Source organism: Myiozetetes cayanensis, unplaced genomic scaffold (assembly GCF_022539395.1).
Source record: "Myiozetetes cayanensis isolate MyiCay16 unplaced genomic scaffold, myiCay2020 scf14, whole genome shotgun sequence".
NCBI lineage: Eukaryota > Metazoa > Chordata > Aves > Passeriformes > Tyrannidae > Myiozetetes > Myiozetetes cayanensis.
In genome coordinates, this window is record NW_026087048.1 from 2,974,158 (window position 1) to 2,994,521 (window position 20,364).

Here is a 20,364-nt window from a genome sequence, read left to right on the forward strand (position 1 = left end):
CTGTGTCAGAAAGCTCCCCTTTGCAGAGGTGCAGAGTGGTTGGATTCAGAGTCAAAAGTAGGATTGATGTCTGCGTGCCAGACACACGTCCTGACGCCACAGCCTTTCACTTAGTCCCGAGACAAGCTCATTTCTACTTCATATCCAATTTTCTTACTCAGCCAAACATGTGCCCTCTTCCACAACTACTTACTCTTACCAAATCTGTGACCTATGTACTTCTCCCCAGCAGCACTGTGTTAAAGATCACTTGCCTGTTTTTTTATCCTTCCCCTCTTGCCCACTGTGCTGAGACAGCCTGACTGCTGGGCTGGGAGAGAGGACACCACTGCAGGAGGACTTGCTAACCCCAGGACTGCACAGATCCCAGAGAGGAACAACAACAAAATGAGAGCAAGACACACATCTGAAGCAGCAGCAGCAGCCCTCTCCAGGAAAGGTAAGATTTATAGCAATGGTGCTGCTCAATTCTCTTGTTTTCTTTCTGCTTTACCGGCCCTGCCCTCCAAAAGCCATTCCTACAGAGGAGGGTGTTGAGGCTGCAACCAGTGTTGCTTTTGCATGGGAACTGTGACATCAAAACAGAACTGGAGAAGGTTTTCATAGCCAGAAGCGTTTTTGCTGAAGTCTGGAGGGGGTGGCAGGATGCAGAGAGCTGCGTGTACAAGTCATTCTGTAGCTGCTGTTTCAAGTATTCTCAGCTGAGGAAAATGAGTTTGTCAAACATGCCACGTTACAGCATCGTGTCTTCCCACGAGAACAAGTTTTCCATATTGAAATCTACCCATCTGTATTACCCAGTTGAAAAGCTTCACTGTCCGTGCTGTTTCTGTGCTGAGTTCTCCACACTGCACATTTCTTTCCTACCCACTGGGCCACTCTTTCCAGCTCAGCTTTCCTGAGGCAGGAAACTTCACGGCCCACATTTTTATAAATTCATTGCCTAGCAAGACAAAAATTGTCTTAAATGTTGTACCTGTCAGAGGCACAATAACATTCTTCTGCATAGGAGTACTGGCAATGCATTTGTTCCCTTTTCTTGCCTATCCTTTCCTTCTCCCCTTGCATGCCTAAAACCACTGTTTCCTTACCTACTGCACCAACATTGCAAGGTTCATCCTGAGCCACACTCATGGGAGGCAAATGAAAAGGCACAACATTAGGCTACCAGTTGCAGAGAGCTTTGAAGTGGATTCCAGACTGCTCAATGACAGAAAAAAATTTAACTCTTTATAGACAGCAGCTTTCTGGAGAGCTTTAAGTAATTCTGTGGTTCAATAACATCTTCCATTACAGAATCTCACTACAGTATTTAAATATTAATGCTTAAGTCTCTAGACACCATGCAGAGGTCTGAAACTCTAGAAGAGCTCTGCAAAAGGCATTTAAGTTTTCTTTTTCTGGGTAACTGATTTATCATCAGACTTTGCACTGCAGCCTGTTCATGTGAGCGGGTGAACCTCTCAAATCTGACATCCCTCCTTAATAAACTCTTACCCTGACTGATAAACTCAACCAAACCCTGAAAAAACCCACAAGTGCATAAGGTGGCCTCCAACCACTGCAAAAGCTCCCAGCATGCTGCACAGCCCCAGTTCCATCAGATGCTGCACATGTGCACCACTGTTCTATAACACTGTTCAGCACACGGATCTCCATGAAATCCCGCACTGTACCCAGTTCTTTACTCATTTGTTGTTAACTGAGTAGATAAAAATCTTACCAAAACGTTGAGATATGTCACAGGGAGGAAAGCTGACATTTGTGATGCACCTCCAGTTTCTCAGCCATAATTTGGGACTGGGCACAGATCTCTAGCAAAGGGCTGCATACCTGAGAAGCTTCAGCTTTGCCTGCTGGGTGACTTGGCAGGTCCTGCTGCCCACCCTCCACTTCACCAGGCTGCAGACACTACCTGTGCTGATTATATATGACACAAAATGCACCAGACTGGAGTTACAATCAGTGCCTGTCACTGAACTGGCAGTTTCAGTCAGCAGTGATTTCAGCACCTTATTTACAGCCTGGCTCAAGCACACTGCCCTGGTCTGAGTTACTGCCTGGGGCAATGCTCCATGGTAGGTGCTGGGATTTGGGATTTTTTTCCAATGTCAGCAATCACAAAACCTAGAAACTCAGCCTCCTTTTTGCCCATTTCTTTAAGTGTCAAGAGGAAAGTCGCTGATAATGAAATACTCTGTTCTTTTTTCAATGACAGAAATACTGTCCTGAGCATATTGAGAATACCTTAATCTACTTACAGCGATGCAGATTCAATCAACTCAATTTCCCCAACAAATTCAGACAAAGACAGAACAATTTAAAGATTTGTAAAGGAAAGGCTTTTAATTATCTAGTCTATTGTCTTGCTTATCATCAGCTACAGGGCTTACCTGAATTAACTTGTGTTACTATAAAGGCACCCATTACAAAAAGAAATATCCAGGCCCTATCTTACACAGTTGAACATTTGTTTCTGCATCTTGATTCAGCTGGCAGCCCCTGGATTTTGTCAAATCAGTTGATACCAGAGGTATCCCTCAGGACAGTTCTGCTCACCATGAACATCACACCACGATCAAACCAGCCCTCTTTGATAAGCTGAACAGTTCTTGAATTAGTCCCTGTGAAGTGCCTGCCACAATACAAGGCATTTACAAAGCTCTTCTTTAGAGCCTGCACAGTTTTTTTAAACATTCTTCTCAAATTGTGGGCACCAGGGCCTGGCTGTGACCACAGCAGTTGCAGGGAAAAAATGAGATAGAACCTTTCTCCTCCTATTGAAATTTTCTTCTGTTTATACAGCCAGGAACAGTCTTTATCCTATCATCATGGTGGGACCTCTTAAAAGACTCAAGTCTTTTATATTGTACCTGATTCCCAGAGGAGAATCCTCTGTTTTGTAAGATTTGTCTCTTGGAAGGCCAACCCAAATATATTTGAGGGCAGTACCTGATATAAACTATTGCCTGACTGCAGAGAACAATTTCCCAAAGCCTGCAGTTATTTCTGTTCATGAACTTTCACGTGACACATCAGAACTGAAGATCAGACACTTAGCAAAGCAGTAACATATCTGCTTTTAAATAAGAAACATAGAATATGCATCAGATTAGTATTTAAAATTAATATTGTGCATTATGCTGCAAATTGAGATGTTCCCATGGTGTATTTTACAAACTCCAAACTGCACTCTGTAGCTCCAATTGCAGCTGAAGCAAGAGCCAAATGTGGTGTAACTTCTCATATTCTCCTTTCTTCCAGTTTCACATACCAGTATTTGTTAATTCTACCAAAGATAAGATTCTGCTGCCTAGGTGATGCAAGATGTGAAAACAAGCAGGAATTATTCTCTGGGCCTGCCTGGAAATCTCTCTGTTGCCATCTGAACTAGAAAGTGAGGCTGTTTGAATAAACCAGAAGAGCTTTGAATGGCAGCCAGAGAACTCAGTGCCATTTAGGGAAGCATTGCTCCTGACAACAGGCAGCCAGGCTGAGCCAGACCCAGGCAAGCCTCACAGCTGACTTAACTCTTTCATACCCTAAAATTTACTTTAGTGACAGCAAAGCTCAAAGTGACCCCAGGATGAGAAGATCTTGAATAAAATGCCAAGGGCTTTCAGTTTGATGTGGTTTTAAGATGGAACATTCAAACTTTGGAACAGCACTAACACAAGCCAGGACTGATGGAAGGGATCCCTTGAGATGGTCAGGCAGGGTCAGCTGGAGGGGGCTGGCCAGGATCATGTCCAGTCAGGTTTTGAGGATCTCCACAGATGGAGATTCCACAACTCCTCTGGGTGACCCATTCCAGTGTTTAATGATATTTTACTGCACGGGCTGAATGTGCTGTAAGTAGTTCTGAGGTAGCTACACCTACTGCCTGGATTCTGCCTGTGTGGAGCTGTCTCCTAAATACAGAAAATACAGATATATATCTCACTAAAATGAAAACAGTTGATTAGACCTTTGAGTAATTCACCATAAAAATACAAATTTTAGTCTCCCTCCTCAGAGGAAGAGTTCCTTGGTGGATGTTGGTATCGCTCTTGGGCAGGGTATTTTCCACTTCATGCTTCATAAACAATATCAAATGAATGTTTTAATAGCAGAATACACTAATAAGTTCACCACTAATTCAAAGTCAAGCAAAAAAATGCAACACTATCACTGAATGTCTGAGGAATGTATGCACCTGAGGGTTTAAAATCTAGTCCTTGATCCCTGAAACCTGTGTGGACATGCCAGACCCCCTGCACTCGGGAGCCATCTCAAGGCAGGCAGTTTACTCTTGGCCAAGCACTTCAGAAGTTGGTGTGTTTACAGGATTGGGGTGGTACTGAAAAACATGTATTCAGATATCCTGGAATGTAAATAAATGAGAGATTTTGTTCTTCTAGGAAATCTGCCTGTAGATATCCCTCAACACTGCAAATCCAAACGCTTCAGAAAGCGAGGCTGATAATATTGATAGTGCATATCAGAAGCTGCTCATTTGTGCTGCTCCCTTATCTTCCAGAGGAGCACTGCAGCCATGTAGCTTTTTAATGTGAGTCAGGAATTCAGTAATGACAGGACATTCATATCTTATTGGGAAGGAGCAGAAGAAATAAACTCTCAGACTAGGACAAAAAAGGTTTCAGTCAGCAAAAGATGGTTACAAATATTGTAGCAGTTAGTGATGCTCTAAAATAAAAAGTCCTATCTTTTGCTGAAGTTTGGAAATCTACTTACTGTTTCTAAAGAAATTAAGTAATTTGCTCTGTATTTTAAACCTCTGACAACATTTCTCCAAAAAGGAGAATGTGTCTTTTTAAAACAACGTGTCTTTTAAAATCATTTGAGATGTTTATCACTGGGATCAATCAAAAGGCTGTTTTAAATTACAGGACAACAAACCTTAGAGTTTGTTGAATCTTCACTTTCTTGTTGTGATCACAGAAGGAGACAACATAACTTTATTTTCTATAAATCACTATTAAAAAGCCTTTACGAGCTCCCCTCATGAAGGTGCGTTGAGCTGTTCAGAAGAGAAGGTTCTTCCCCACCCTGGAAAGTTATCCAAACTCTCACCCCGCTTATATTTCCTTCTGTGAGAGCACACTCACCTAAATTGCTGTACGTGGCACTGCAGGTGTTTAAGTTGGGAGAATGTGGAGCTGCTTCTCTTTCCTCCTCCCCCTGCGGAGGACGCGCGGACGACGACACCGGGATGACCGAGGCGCTGCCCCCATTGTCCTGCTTCACAAACACGGCTCTGGGGACACGAGGGGACAAGTCCTCCAGGGTGGTGTCATCGGGCACTTGACTGAAACAAACAGAGCAAAAATCACCCGGAGACCAAAGCTGGGGGAGAGATTCCACTGGCAAAACGCCAGGTTAGGCATTTAAGGGTCTTCAGGAGGGGGAAGGAACCGGTAAAGGAACAAGTTCTTTCGCCCTCCTTTTTCCAAGAGCAATTTTCTACAGTTTTCCTTCATGAGAAGAAACAACTTGTGACTGAAATAGTAACATGGTAGTTACTATTATACTAATTATTATAATACACGGAATATAATAATTCATGCCTTTGATATCAGGGTATAATGAAATGGTTTACAGCTCGGCTGCAATCAACATCCCTGCACGCACATACGCAGGTGTGAGCCCGGGAAAAACGTGTGGGACTCGGGACAGCAGCAGAGTTTAAGGTGCTTTGCATGACTTGGAACAGCTGTGCTTTAACCAAAGAGAACAAGGTACAGCAAGGGGGGTTAAGTCCCAAAAAATGTATAAAACTGTAACGATACATTTTCGTGTACTGGGAGGATTTTGGGAACTGACTCTTTGGGCCACACCCCTCAGCTAAGCCATGATTAAAATCCACCTGCATTGGGCCAACTGCAAAAGGCCATGAGGACATTCCTCTGTGCCTGCTCTTACCTAGGAAGTTTCAGTCAAACTGTGATGCCTTACAGCACAAAACTCTGAAGATTGTGCATTTAATCGGTTTCCATGGATGTATTTATTGCAGTATAATTTAAAAATTCTGCATTATAGGTATGAAAAAATGGCCGAGATTTAATAAAACCCCCAATCCTACTGAAAATATAGCAGCAATTATCAATAATATGCCACAAAAACATGTTAGAGCAAAAATATTTCCATGCCTTTACATTGTCTCACTCACAGAAACAAACACTCATTACAGCCAAATGTGCTGTTCTCCAGGTCTCATTACTATAGCCTGATGAAATTCAACAGCAAGAATTTTAACTACATGGGACTTCCATAAGGGGCAGGAGGAACTTCCACCAAAAAGTGATCACCACATCATGTGTATGTACAGACTTTTTTTTTTTTTTTTTTGGTGGTAAAGATGTAAAACTTCCCGAGAGAGTTAACATAAATTATAGGCATGTTTGTCTCTGTGGCAAAGCCCAAATCCTGGCACTGGTGGGACACAATCTTGGAGCAATCCCTGACTGCAGAGGTTAAAACATGCCAGTCCTCTGCAGGGCGGTGCAGTGTGCACATGCTGTTTCTGCTCACACTCGTGAATTGTAACTGCAGGCTGACACAAACCAAACTCATTAGAACTTGTTAGTAGAAGAGAAAAAAATGGCATAAGTTCCAAAGGATGTAATCTTTAATCAGTTTTTTTGTTCTGTTTTAGTACCATGCATAGGAATGGTGTGAAGAACATTCCGTGTGCCATAAATATATCCACATTAAAGAGTTAACCTACTGTCATTTCAGAGGAAAGCAGACATAAAATTAAAGCAGTAACAAGGCTCTCAAGATGAGGAGAAATTTCACTACAGGCTTGTAAATGCTGTAAATAACATACATACCTGCATTCCTCAACAGGAATGTTTTCTTTAAGAAGAAATAGGCTCTAACAGCTCTACAGCTCTGTCATTGCCACAAACCAGGAATTATCACATCTCAGAGTCACTTTTTTTAGTATTGCTTGGTGAGGTACAGGACATACTCATTCTCCAAACCAGTCACATGCAAGCACATCCACTAAACCTAAGCTCAGAAGCCATTTGCCAAAGTAAACCAACAGCTAGAAAGGAAGGAAGAAAAAAAATACCAACTCACCCACTGTACTCACTCACACAATTCCCCATTAAAGGAAATTCTTTCAGGGCCTTCTTGAGTCTTTTAATCATGTCTTGAAACTCTGGCGAGCCATTGATTCCATCTGGGGTGCTACAAGTTGTGCAAGCTGTGAGCGAGGGCTGAACTCTGCACAGTGAAACACCTACTGCACCTTATGTTTACCTTGGGGCTGGGCCTGGCCTTGCCAAAGCGCCCCAGGGAGCCAGGCAGCCCCAGCCCTGCCTCCTTAACTCTTCCACTGCCTCCCTGAGCGAAATCCAGCGCTGCATCACAGCTCTGGAATGACAGCTATGGCCTTAGCCATGGTATTGTACTTCAGGAAAAGCACGTTTGAGTTTCAAGAGGGGTTTTTAAGAACTAAGACCAACCTAACTGTTAAAAGTAAGCAAATACCTCCAATCTGTACTCCCTGCCTCCAAAGAACACATTTTCACCCCCAGCAGTCAGATGGCAGGTCGTGAAATCCATGGGGAAATGATTCCCAGTATCCTAACACCGAAGACCGAGCGACCGAGCTCAGGGACACAGTGCAGGGACCCAGCAACCCTTCATCAGCACTGGCAGGACACAGGAGGGACAGAAGGGGAAACCATCCTCACTCAGGGAGCTACAAGAACCAAATTCCCAGTTGCTTTTGCTTCACAAACTAAACAGTTAAAACAACAAGTTTTCGAGAGAAGAAGAGCAGCTGATAAACGAGCAGTTCTCTGAGATTGGATCCATTAGAGCCTGATTTTGTGTAACTTTTTATCTGCCTGTTGGTAACAAGTGATACTTAAAGCTATCTCCTTATTTGGGATATTTATAGATATTTTGCCAGGATGGATTCTTTGATGCCTTGCATAAGAGCACATATTTAGCCTCTACCATAGCGGGCGCAGCCTCTTCTGTCCAAGTCTTTTTCCTTTCCCTTTTTCATTTCGAAAACAAACTTCATAGGAAATTAATGATCTTCGAGAACTCTGCTCCTTAGGGCACAAGAGGCTGGAACTAAACAAGCATTCAGTTAATGGGGGAATCAGCCCCTCTGCCCGCAGAGAACACGTTTGTTTTCCTAAGAAGCTGAGATTATGTGCAGAAAAAAAAAAAAAACTTGCCATAAAAATGACTGTCCTTCAGATAACACCCCACTGAATTCACAGCCTTGTCATTCACATGTGCACGGGCTCTAAACTGCTTTAAAAGTGTTATTTTTCTGCAGGGACAAATGCCCCTAACTCCTTCCTTCAGGCTCTCCTCCTTCACAGTTCCTGGAGGATTGCCAAAGGATGATGTGGACTAACTTGTCTCAGTCTTCTGGGAACAGCAGAATCCAGAAAGCTGCCTGTGCAGTGTGTTAATTCTGGTGAGGACACTTGAATCACAGCTATTGTGTGACCTGTGTTTTCCCCTATTCAGAGCACACCTACTCAATTACAGTGAGTAATAAACAGCAGTGAATATGAGGGAGATAATGTGGAATGCTTATAAGAAGTGATTGTTGAGAGTGTATTCCTCAGTTAGGGTCAGGTCTAGAGGCCAAGCTGAGGGAGCACAACAGTTCTGTGCGAGACAGCAGATAAATCCCAGTGGTAGAAATTGGTGGCAAACACAGAGAAAGGCTGATGTGGCCTTGGACCCAGCAGAGGCTCTGATCTCCTCCCCGGGTGTGCATCAGCACAGCAGCAGCCAATGGCAGCAGGACAGCTGGGGATGTCCAAGGAAGATGACTTAGTTTTACACACCCCCAAAACCAACTCTGTAATTTGTATGTGTACTCAGTGCCAAAGACAGCACTTGGAGATCCCCTCAGGCCCTCCACTTGTAAGCTAATAAAGCCAATCTAAAGCCTGAAGTGACTGAATAATGCTTGAGCAAAAATGCAGAGAGGTTAATGGCTGCAAGGAGCTCATAGGCCACCTTACCCAGAAACTTCTGCTCAGAACACAGACCACTTTATTCCTGCAAAACACTGAGCAGAACTGATCAGTGCCAGGATCCAGAGTGCACTCTGGGTACAGGAAACATTCCAGGGGCTCCTGCAATTCAGTTCCTCCTCACCACCATCAACCAGAAACAGTCACTGAAGAGGAAAGTGAAACAAACTTCTAAAATGACAACCTGAAACAGCTAAGCCATAAAGTTCATTCTTATTCTGATTATTTGGAAGCTGGCTTAGTCCTGAAGTATGAGAATTTATATTCTTCTTTTTTTTTTTTCCTCCAAGTCTTGTATAATGTGATGTTTGCATGGATAAAGGGTATACATTTGATAATCCAGTGAAGACATCCTGCTAAGCTCTTTAGTGTCACTGGAACTTAATGGCAATGAGTTCCACAGATTAACTATGCATTACAAAAAACATATTTTCCCTTAGCCATTTTAAGTTCTCACTCTTCCCATTTGACAAACTGTATTAGAGGAGTTAAGAACAATAATACGAGATTTACCATTTCTTAATCTAAATTTATAAAATAATAAATGGTAAAATCCCTTCTACTTGGTTCCTCAGCAGTCCTTGGTGTTTACGAGTTCTCACATAAAACGTTACCCAACTTATTGCCTGATGCATGCACAGCATTTCCAACTCTGTCAGCATTGAGATGTTCTAGAGAAAAATCTCACAAGTTTTTAATTGATGAAATGGTGTGAGATAAATGGGTAATGCTTTTAAAAGCACTGCTGAGTAAGGTAGATAAAGCTCCCTAATATCTGGATAAAAGCAAACCAACACAGATTTGACAAGATAGGAGAGCTGATCCACCTAACATTTCTCCCATTTCAGTAGAGTTGCTCAAGTAAGAAATTTCTTTTCATCTATAACATCCTTGGATTCTCCTCATCAATTTGTGCAAGCTGTACTTAAAAGGTTTTGGATTCAGGTGAGAACCTCACCCTAAGAATTAGACCAGGGGTTCTCCAAACTGGGAAGGACTTTGTTTGAAACGGAGCCCTACTGTGATTTGACAGGTTTTGTTATCTTCCCAAGTAGTTTCTGAAGCAGCTGTGGAATCTGCAGGACTGGATCAGTGACAGTGCTGAAGTGGAATGTGGCAGTGGTGGTTATTCCTGCCTGTCTCTGGATGTAACCCTGATCTCAACATATGACTGCATTTTTTAAAAAGAGTGATTCCTGTTGTTTTTACTGAGTGATCTGTCACAACGTTCCTATTCCTCTGTGAGACACACAGCTCAGATCTACTGGTTACAAACCCAAATCCTTTTGCAAAAGTTACCTTAATTTTAGGAATTATATTGGTAATCCCAACTTTAGCTGTGAAAAAACACTTCCTTACCCGAACCAGGACAAAATGAATATACAGACCTCACTACCTGAAAGAAGCATTTCAGGAAACACACAAGAGTTTTATCTTTACTTCATCCAAGTCTGGACCAAAGATCCCAAAAAGCACAGTTATGGCTGACTGGGATCTGTGAGAGGAAGCTCTTGGTTTGCCCTGTAACTGCAGTGGGAGTGGCCGTGCCCGGAGCAGTTCGGGATTAGCAAAGGCTGCCACCTAAAGCAGGGAGGTTTCTTTCCTTCAGCCCTGGGGGTGATTCCGTTCAGCTCTCTGTGCAGGCAGCCAAGGAAGCTGCAGGATGCTGAGCTGCACTTGGCTTTCAGGGAACATCTCCATCTAAACAGCCACGGCTGGGAATGAGCAGTGATGTCTCAATGAAGGAGAGGGGAAGTCTTAATCTCTCCAGTAGCAACACTCTGATCTAGGAGATAACAAAGCCTTTGAAGAATCTTTTTATTAAACTTGTGATGAGTGGGTTGCACGCTGTGCTGTCCCATCTTCATCAGTTACAGTGGCTCAGGCCACAAATATCATCCTGTTATCTTTTCAGAGGTCAATTTTAGGCTCTGCCTGAGAACAGCTGCTGCTTCATGAACTACAGGTGTTCTGAGAACACCTGATTTTCATTCCAGTTAATGATAAAGCTGACCTGACTGCTGATTTTTAGCACAAGTTAATCTATCTACACATTTTGGGCAAATTTAATAGATGATCATTTGCCAGCTCCTTTTGAACCAGCACATGTGCATCCTGGCATCAAACAGAAGGAACCAACCACATGGATAAACCCAACCCAAGTTCCTTTGTATAACACAGAGATAATTTTCAGCTTTCCAAAGAAGTGAGTGATTTTGCAAGTGCTGTTCAAAGGAAAAACTGCCCTTTCTAGTGATAACTTCAAATACCTTCAGTCGTTGTGTTATCAATCTTTAGCAGCTTTGTAATCCATTGCAAAGTAAGGAAATACTGTATCTTATTTAATTTACTTTCAAGACCTCCCAGTAATCTGACATTTTTAAAGCTTATCTTATTTTCCAGGTCATCAAGTTGTTTTTTTTTCAGTGAGTTTACTGTTCTTGGCATCCTGAGTTAGGGAAGTGTCCTGTTCACTGATCAGTATCTTCAGCTCTTCCATTCTCCTCTAAGCCTCTGCAAGCTTAACCAAAGATTTTCAACATCTTTGTCAGGCACATATTTTAGTCCAAATTATCACTAACCTCATACTAATACCTGAGGAGTTAACACAAACCAAGCATAGCACCTCATCAGTTATGTCTCCTGCTTGAGCAAAAATGGAATTTGGCAATCCTGATTCTCACCTACCAGGATATTAAAAAACAAAAGCCCTTAAAAAAAACCAACAAAAAAACCCCTTCGTTTTTTGTAGCACTATAAGGTTTCACTTGGTCTTTTTAAGACTATTAAAAATTAATTAAAAAAAGCAGATAAGGCATCAAAGTACCTGAACATAAAAACTAAAGGATAAAGCTCCTGAACTGTCCAGTGTTGCCACAACATATTTCTGAGCACTTCAGTGTATTTCCTTTGAAATCTGTAGAAACCATAGGACAATACTGTCAGAAGGAAGAAATTCCAGTTCTAACATTTGGGAGATTCCCATTTTCACCAGGAAAAACTTAGAGGTGTGGTTTTTAACCAGTACCACTGTAACTTGCAGAAAACTTAAAGAGTAAACATCCTTTCTGGAATAAGTGAGTAAGACAGAGCGGTGACAAATTGCCTTCAGAAGGGAGGGCAGAAGGTGCTCCAGTCACAGTGCAAGAACATCACACATTCCAACAGCACCATCTCCAGGGCAGTGCAAGAACCAGTAACTCTTCCTGCCCCCTCCCCCCTGGGGGAAGCAGCTGCTCCTTCCTGCCTGTCCCTGGCACACCAGGGAGTTGATGTGGCTGGAAAATGACTGCAAAGTTATTTCTCTCTTGGATCCCTTCCCCATCTGGTTCAGCACAGGTGACCACATGGACACAAGAGGGGGCACTGGGGAGCTGGGAGCAAGAGAATCTCCTGATGGCCATGTGAGCAAAATCAACCTCACTTTCTCCAGCTTCCCCTGGATACAGGAGAAAAAAAATGGGTTCCTCTAAAGGGGGTTGAGAGCACAAACTCCTCCAATTCTTTAACTTGCCCTAAAGCTGCCTACTTCTCCCCATTTGATTTGGGAAAGGGCTAGAGAGACTGCACTCCTACCAAGGGTTGTTCCAGCAATTTTCTTGTATGGAGAGTGGAGAAAGAAAACCAAGTTATTTTACTTTAGGACAAGTGGCAATCCTTTTATGGTAAACTCTAACTGTGCTCACACAGTGATTTCTGTTAGCTTAAGTCAACTTTAAAACTATCTTAACTAAAAAACACTGCAGCTTTCTTGTTCAAAATATAGAGGAAGAAAACCAAAGAGCACTGCCATGGTACATTTTCTGGGGCTCACACATAGCTCACACTTCACAAAACTTCTAATTTCCTACAATTAGGTGATTGTTATAATGAATTAGATAATGCAAGTTTGAAGGTACCTCGGGACTGGTTTGTGTAATAAGATTGGAAGAGCTGACACATCCCCAGCTGTGATCAGCACTCAGGGAAGGGCACGCTGTGACTGAGTGCAGCTGATGCTGTGAGCAGCTCTACTGCATCTCAGACTACTGGGGGACAAAGCACATCCACTGCTGAGGGCCTTGCAAAACAGAGGGAAGATTATTTTAGAGGTACTCTTCATTCTATGATCCCTTTTTTACATGGTTTCTTTTGGGAAGCTGCAGTGATGTTGCAGTGCAGCACCTTTCAAGAGCCACAGATTTTTAATTTCTGTTGTACTTTTCAAAAGTTGCCTTCTCTTTCTGCAGAGAAATTCTCTAGCTTCTCATAACAAATTAGCACTTCCTTAAAGTAAAAATCCCGGAGAATGGATCTGATTCAATGGAACGTGGCTATTGTGACACCTTAGAGAACCTCCAAGACAAACTGCAAGTATCAGCTACTGCTTCTAAAGGTTTTTAAAGATCTTTTCTGATATCCAACACAAGGGAAAGATTTTAAAAATATGTTCTAAGTTACCTAAAACAAATCTACTTTGAAAAAATGACACTTCATGTAACAAAACCCCTTAGTTCCCCCCTTTCCAGCAGCAAACACAGGACAGTTCACAACTGAGCAAGTGACTAAAAGAGCTGAGCGGAGTACCTGGGGATCTTCTTGGGAACCTGAGGTGGTGAGGAATGGCTCGCTGGGTTCTGTTCAGAGCTCTCTGGAGGCTTTTCCTGCACTTCTCCTGCGTCTTTTGCCAGTGCCTCTGCGATGGCAGACTCCACTCCCCCCTTGGGCGGGAGATCAGCCTTGGGCTCGGCCGCTGCCGGTTCACACCTGTACATGAAAACGATGGAGGGCTTCTCGCTGGAGTCTGACTTGGCCTCGCTGAACCAGTGGTGCCGCTGGACCGGAGGAGGGGGCAGCATGTGGATAACGGTGCCATCCAGACCCACCAGCTTCCCCCTCTCTCTCTCTTTCTCTTTGTCCTCCTCATCGTCGGTTTTCCTGCGGCGGAAGAAGCTCTTGAACGATATCCAGCGTTTGGGTTTGGCGTCGGCGCGACGCCCCTCCGAGTGCAGGATTGACTCGGCCTCCGTGGACCTGGTGGGGCTGTTGGGTTTGGTCCAGTTGCTGAAATGCCTTTGCAGCAAGTTACTGGCGTGGTAGGGCGAGGAGGTGGAGCGCGGGGGCGGGAACGGCGGTGCCGGCTCTGCCTGGGGACTCGTGGCGTTTGGGGCGGCTCGCACGGGCTTCGGAGAGGGAGTGGCAGCCAGCTGGGACAGCGGATCTTTGGGCAGTTTCCCGGCAGTGTTTTCCGCCGTCTTGGAGGACTCACTTTCGGGCTGTGACGTAAACAGAGATTTGGGTCGTACCAGGGTGTTTTTAGTAGCATCTCCCTCCGGGGGTAAGGAATACAGTTCTTCTACGCTACAGGACTTGGGTCCAGACTGAGGTGTTTCTGGAGGAGACTGTGGAGGCTGGATAGAAGCCACAATCTGTGAGAGCACCGTGCTTGCGTTCTCTCTGCCACCACTGCTGCCAACAGAACCCTCCGGAGTGACGTCTGGTTTTGCTGCAGCCTCTTGTGTTGCCTTTGGAGCTCTGGATGGGGAGCCGTGGTCAGCACTGTGACTTCTCTGCGGGGATATCTGGCTTTTACTGAGACAACTGTTGAACTCTTGGACCTTTTGAGCCACAGAACCCAGCCTGCACTCGGAGCTGTTCGTCACCCCCTTCGGTTGGGACAGCTCAGCGGGTTTACTGCCTATGGCTTCAGTTATTGTACTTTCTGTTTCTATTTCTTCATAGGTATGGCTTATCACACTGGTGGTTTTATCTTTGATGGACAGCTCCCCGCTGGTCCCGAGAAAACTTTTATAGATAGCCAGGTTATCGTAAGCGTTCGGATTGATTACGATGGGAACTTTAATCGCATTTTTGGAACTCTTGGCGTAAGTGGGCTCATCGTGAATGATAATAGGAAAAGGTGGCATGCCAGCATTGTTGTAGCTGTTGAATTTTATCTCAGATAAATTGGGAGACTTAACCGGGATTGTTTTTGAAGAAATGTTTGTAGCTGTAGGTGATGTAGGAGCTGACTTGTGGCTTGTCTTCCTGGGAGGAACAGAAGGTCCTGAGCTGTTTGCAATCAGCTCCACCTTAGGTATCTTTTGTCTTGGACTAGTACTAGAAGTCCACACTTCCTGATATCTGATTGCACTGGATTTTTTCAGGTTAGCATTTACACGTACAGGTGATGCTGCAGAGGATGCAACGGGTGTGCCTGGAGTTACTGGTGAGCTTGGGTTAGACGATGCCTTTTTGGTCTCTGAGGTTTCAGTCTGATTCTCCTTACAGTCACTGGTCATGGCAGCTGATACATCCACTACGGTGTACGGCTTGCACACGGGCTGCTCCATGTTCACCACCCTGTAAGGTTTAGCTTGCTCCTCCACAGGCACCAAATTAATAGTGACGGCTTGACCTGCAACATCCAAAGAACTTTTATTCTCTTGCTTCTCAGTCTGCACAGCAATTTTGCCATCCTTCTCCTCCAGTCGAAGCGCAAGGACCGCCTTGTGAGTTTCTAGACTTTTGGGAACGTTTCTGGGCGCTTTTGACACATCCTTCACCTGCTGATCGTCGCAAAGACCTTCGTATTCTGGTTCAATCAATTTGAGGTCCTGAGGAGTGCTGGGAGATAACCCTCCATTACAGAGCTTCTGTGAAGAACTGCTGGTTGTTCCAGAACGAGACTCTTCCGTCAGAGAAGAATCAGGAGATGTCGAGTCAGACGATACCATGCTCTGCATGCTCTCTTGCCCGTAGAGAATCACAGTCTCTTCCCCATAACCATTTAAAATTTCATCATAACTGTCGTCATAATCCACTGCACAGATCCGCTGCAGAGACTTGTTTCGAAGGGGCACAGTGTTCCACTTTTTGTCCACACAGAACGGAACGGGAGACAGGGTGTTAGCTCTGAAATTAGCGAAGCGGGGTTGGCCCCTCATGCGAATTTCCATTGCGAGCAACTCTTCATCACTTTCGTCCCAGCTCTCGTGCTCTTCCTGCATGCTGCCAAAAAACGTGTCGTCCTCACTCTCGTCTCCGCTAGAGAACTCTGGATAACAGAAACGTCCACCTTCATTGCTTATTACTTCGGTGCTTCCACTCAGAATAACGTGCTTGCTCTGTGAATCCTTCATTCCACCCACCATGCAGCTCGGAGGGATCTTTCTTTCCAACGACCTTTTGTAGCAATTATTTATCCTCCCCAAGAAGGTTTCTCTCGCGTTCGTTTCGTTTCCGGTGAGCTGAGGCGCGGTGTCCAAACCTGCAATCTCCTTCAAAACTTCTGTCAGTCCGTTGTTGTTGTTATTTGGTATCTTGCCCACACCCTCGTTGCTGCCGTAAGGCCTCGAGACGTGGCTGTACCCTTCGATTTCCCCCTCGTTGTTGTTGTTGTTGCTCAGTGGTTTTTTGCTCAAGGCCGCTTTGTTGCGGTTCCACCCCGCGGGCAGGGGTTTGTTGTCCCCCTGGTCCAGCGCGCTGATCTCGGCACAGCCGCCCTGCCCGTCCGCCACCATCATGGTGGGTTTCACAGCGATGGTGGGTTTCTTGGCCACGGGCGGGCGGAAGCTGCCGCTGTTCCTGCCGCGCTGGCCGCCGCTCTGGTTCGCATTGGCTTTCAGGTTCCCGTGCGAGAGGGGCTTCTTTTCTGCCACGGGGGGTAACTGGTGCAGGCTTTTGGGCTTGAAGCAGTTCTTACATTCTCCGGGTTTCCAGACGTGCTCAGTGAAGGTGTTGCAAGCAGACATCTTCCCCGAGCTGTGCGCTTGGTGCCCTGCTGTTCAGTGCATGGTAAGGATTTCTGCCATATGTTTCCACTCTGCTCACGTAGCACGGCCACTCCTTTGAGCAGTGATCATGCTGGAATACAAAAGACAACCAGGATGAGAACAGGGAAAAAAAAATCTGCTTCATCATTATACTTCTATTTTCTACACTGTGGACAACTTGGAAGGAGCCTTCTGCTGATGCTTCTCTCTTTCTACGTGAATTTGTGAAACCACGTAACTGAAATGTAAAATCAAGTTGCAAATATCATTCTTCTCATACATCAGGAATTAAAACTTTGGCAGCTAAGCCCTGTGTTACTGAAAGCAGAGAGAGAGAGAGAGAGAAATGGCAGTGACTGAGAATTTAGAGTAATTCTCTTGACTAGTTCAGGACCATTGACCTTTAATGTTGTCCAATAAAAAATGCAGGAAGAGGATATAAACCCGAAGATTAGTGCACATTGCTTTCACCAGAACTACTTAAACATGAGACAGAAAACTAGGAGCATGTTTACTCTCCTAAATGCAATTGAGATAATTTGTTTTAGCTTTGAATGTGAACAAGCTCAGCTTAAGTGAGAAAATATGTTCAAGCAATTCCAATCTCTGCCATTTTAGCACTTCTTTCATCAGACTCAAATGATAACTGGAGAGGTATTTTGGCTGAAGGGACAGGCTGGACTGATGTCCTGGAAAAGTCAGATAAAAATACTGTGAAATCTTTCTAGAAAGTCACTGTTGTTTTTTCCTTTTGCTTACCACAGTGGCCATAAACCATTCTGATATCCTCAAAACAAAGCTATGGATTTTTAGTCCCTGATTTGTTTCACATGTAGCTTTCCTGCCTAACCCCTCCAGAAATAACAATTGAAGAAGAATTGAAAATCTCTTTCAAAGTGAATCTTTTTATTTCCTGAAATGATCAGCCCTAAGTAAAAATCAAACACGAATCTGCTGCGCTTTATAGACATTGGAGTATCCAGGATTTGAGAGTTTCATGAATTAATGCCTGAAGATTTTAAGCCTTCTGAGCCAAATCCGCAAGTCTGTTCTCTTCGTCACTGTTGCATAACTCAAATTATTGGAGAGATTTCACTGAGGTGAAAGAATCTGTACGTCCACTGCTACACTTCTGTAAACACAGGCACTGGAAATCAATCATCTGCTGTTCTTACAGACCTTCAGGAGGAAACATCCTCGCTGCTCCCCCAGGTGCGCTGAAAGGGCATTGATAAACCCCTGCAGTGACAGATGCAGCTCCCCACGGACAGCTGTGCTGGAATTCACCACGGGCACAACTGGCTTTCATCAGCGTGGCAAACAACAGAATCATTAGCAGAGCTGACACGAGCAGGAATTTGTCAGTCTCCTCACGTCCTGCTCTGTGTTTTGGCAAGGGGCAGCCCTGTGCTGGCAAACCAACAGAGCCACCCCCAGCCAACAGCAGATGGGGCTGAAGCCTAACTCTATTAGTGTCTTCAGACACAGCCGCGCTACCAGGGCTATCATATTTCATATGCTGACTAAATATGTTTCCAGACAAAGCTTTCTGCCAAAAAGTCAGTGCCAAAAGCTTTCTCTGTATGACCTAAGAGATAGAAAGTCTGCCAGGCTGAGATCTGCCCAAAATTTTAGCCTTTATTTTATGTATACAGAGGAAAATGCCTTTGTATGTTTTTCGATCTCTCTCAAGATTTGTTGCTTCAACACTTTGCCACAAATTACATTAAGAAACGATTCCCCTAAAACCAGAGAGAGAGCACACACACTGCAATTTTATACTCTGGTTAGCTCCTTCCTTTCATGTGTTTAACAAATAAAAGGAGCAAAGTTACACTAATGGGAATCTAAGCTAAATGTTTTTTTTTTTTTTGAAATATAGTTCTCCATTACATAAAAGCTCTGAACAAACAATTTAAACAAAAGGCTTAGTGCATGTGTGTGTGTGCTTTAAGGTTTCACCCTGTGATGATATTTATTTCTCTGAAATTGCATCAGCTGCACTTGCTCTGGAATCCCATCAGAAGTCAGACAGCTTTATGGTGTTGCAGGCTGAGGAAAGCCAGGGTAGCCACGAGAAAGCTCCCTGCTGTTGTACCCCTGGCTGTGCTGTGTCTCAGCACTCCCACTCATCTCCTCAGCCACGCTGATGCTCAGCAGTTCCCTCTAAGCCAAAGGAGAGCTCAACACAGGAACTGCAGGAACCTCAGCAGATCCACAGCACTCCAGTGGGAATAACAACTCCAGCACAGCGACAGCTCCGTGCAAACATTCACCCCAGGTCCCAGCAGTGCCACCCTAACAATGAAACACCAGGTGACTGTGGAAGTGCAGATGTGTAACTGGAAAATACAGAAGCCACGTGCAGCTGTTCCAGATCTCCTGCTCTCCAGCAGCCAACAGAACTGGTTTAAACCCAACCACAATGCCCAGGATGATTTGTGACACAGTCTGAGACACAAGAGCCACTGAATTCCTGGGCCTGTAAAGTCCAGCTGCGTTTCCAACTGGCTCAGGCACTCGCAGGACGGGCAGTTCCTGTCGCATGCCCTGACACTGCCTGCAGCTGCACCACAGAGGAAACAGGCACCTTCCAACCACAGGAAATGGATCTTAAGAAAACAACCCAAAACAATTCCAACATTGTGCTACTTCTGTACTTGGAAATCAGAAGCACTCCTACGCTATTTCAAATCAAATCCACAGTGACCTTTATAAGTCAAAACAAGCATTTGCATTCTAAAAAAAGGAAAATGGAGACAGTTTCTTCTTTGTGTACAACTAAAAGCAATCTTTCTGCTGCTTTCCTCGCTCGTTAAAGAAAATACATTTGCTTTTTCATCTGCAGATTCCCCATTATGAGTGATAATTATGGGGAGAGTGATTAGCAGTGATAACAGAAATGAAATCTTCTTTCAGTAGTAGGCTGTTGCTTCCATGGCTGTCACCAGCAGCTGCAGCTTGGCAGGGGGCAGCAGAGGCCATCGAAGGGAATGAAAATGTACACAAATACAGGAAAACAACCCCCCTGACGCTGTTCATTGCTGGATTCCTACGCTACTCCCCAAAACAAAGCAGGTCAACAGGAGATCCAGGCACTGACACCTCAGATCTCTTCAGCTGCTAGTGATCAGCTATCTTTTCTTCCATGAGTTTCCTGCTTCCACGGCAGCCTGTGAACCTGCATTGGAATGGGAATGTGCACTCTGCAGAGCTCCTGGCTCCTCTGCAATCAGTAGCTCAGATGCCAAAACTTATTTGAGGACAATCTCCGCAAAATCAAGGCAATAACAAACACAGATGTTACATAAAAACCCAGCATTGGACTTCTGAAGAAAGTATTAATAGCAAATACATAATATCAACAGTGTGCATCTCAGAGGCTTTTATGTAAGTTGATAAACAGAACTATTCACAGTTTATCCAGGGAAGCACTGCAGTGCAGTGACGCTGAGGAACTAAAATTCACCCAGTGAGTCAGTGGCAGGAACAAGTACAGACAGACAAGTTCTGCTCCCAGCAGCAGATTGTGACACTTCATTCATTCACTAAATGATTGAGTCAGCACAGATAATTTATCAGCTTTA

General features: G+C 44.3%; 1 protein-coding gene across 5 annotated transcripts in view; it reads right to left on the reverse strand.

Moving 5' to 3' along the window:
* Positions 1-20,364, reverse strand: part of PEAK1 (pseudopodium enriched atypical kinase 1) — a 108,859-nt gene that overhangs the window by 18,468 nt on the left and 70,027 nt on the right. For 4 of the 5 annotated variants that reach the window (XM_050309270.1, XM_050309271.1, XM_050309268.1 and 1 more), the window contains 3 exons: positions 13,590-16,868; positions 7,087-7,197; positions 5,109-5,308 (listed from right to left, as the gene is read on the reverse strand). In XM_050309270.1, coding sequence (XP_050165227.1) covers positions 5,109-5,308; positions 7,087-7,197; positions 13,590-16,756 — 3,478 coding nt within the window. In that variant the 5' untranslated portion in view covers positions 16,757-16,868. The remainder of the gene's footprint in view (positions 1-5,108; positions 5,309-7,086; positions 7,198-13,589; positions 16,869-20,364) is intronic. The other variant, XM_050309272.1, reaches the window with a different exon arrangement.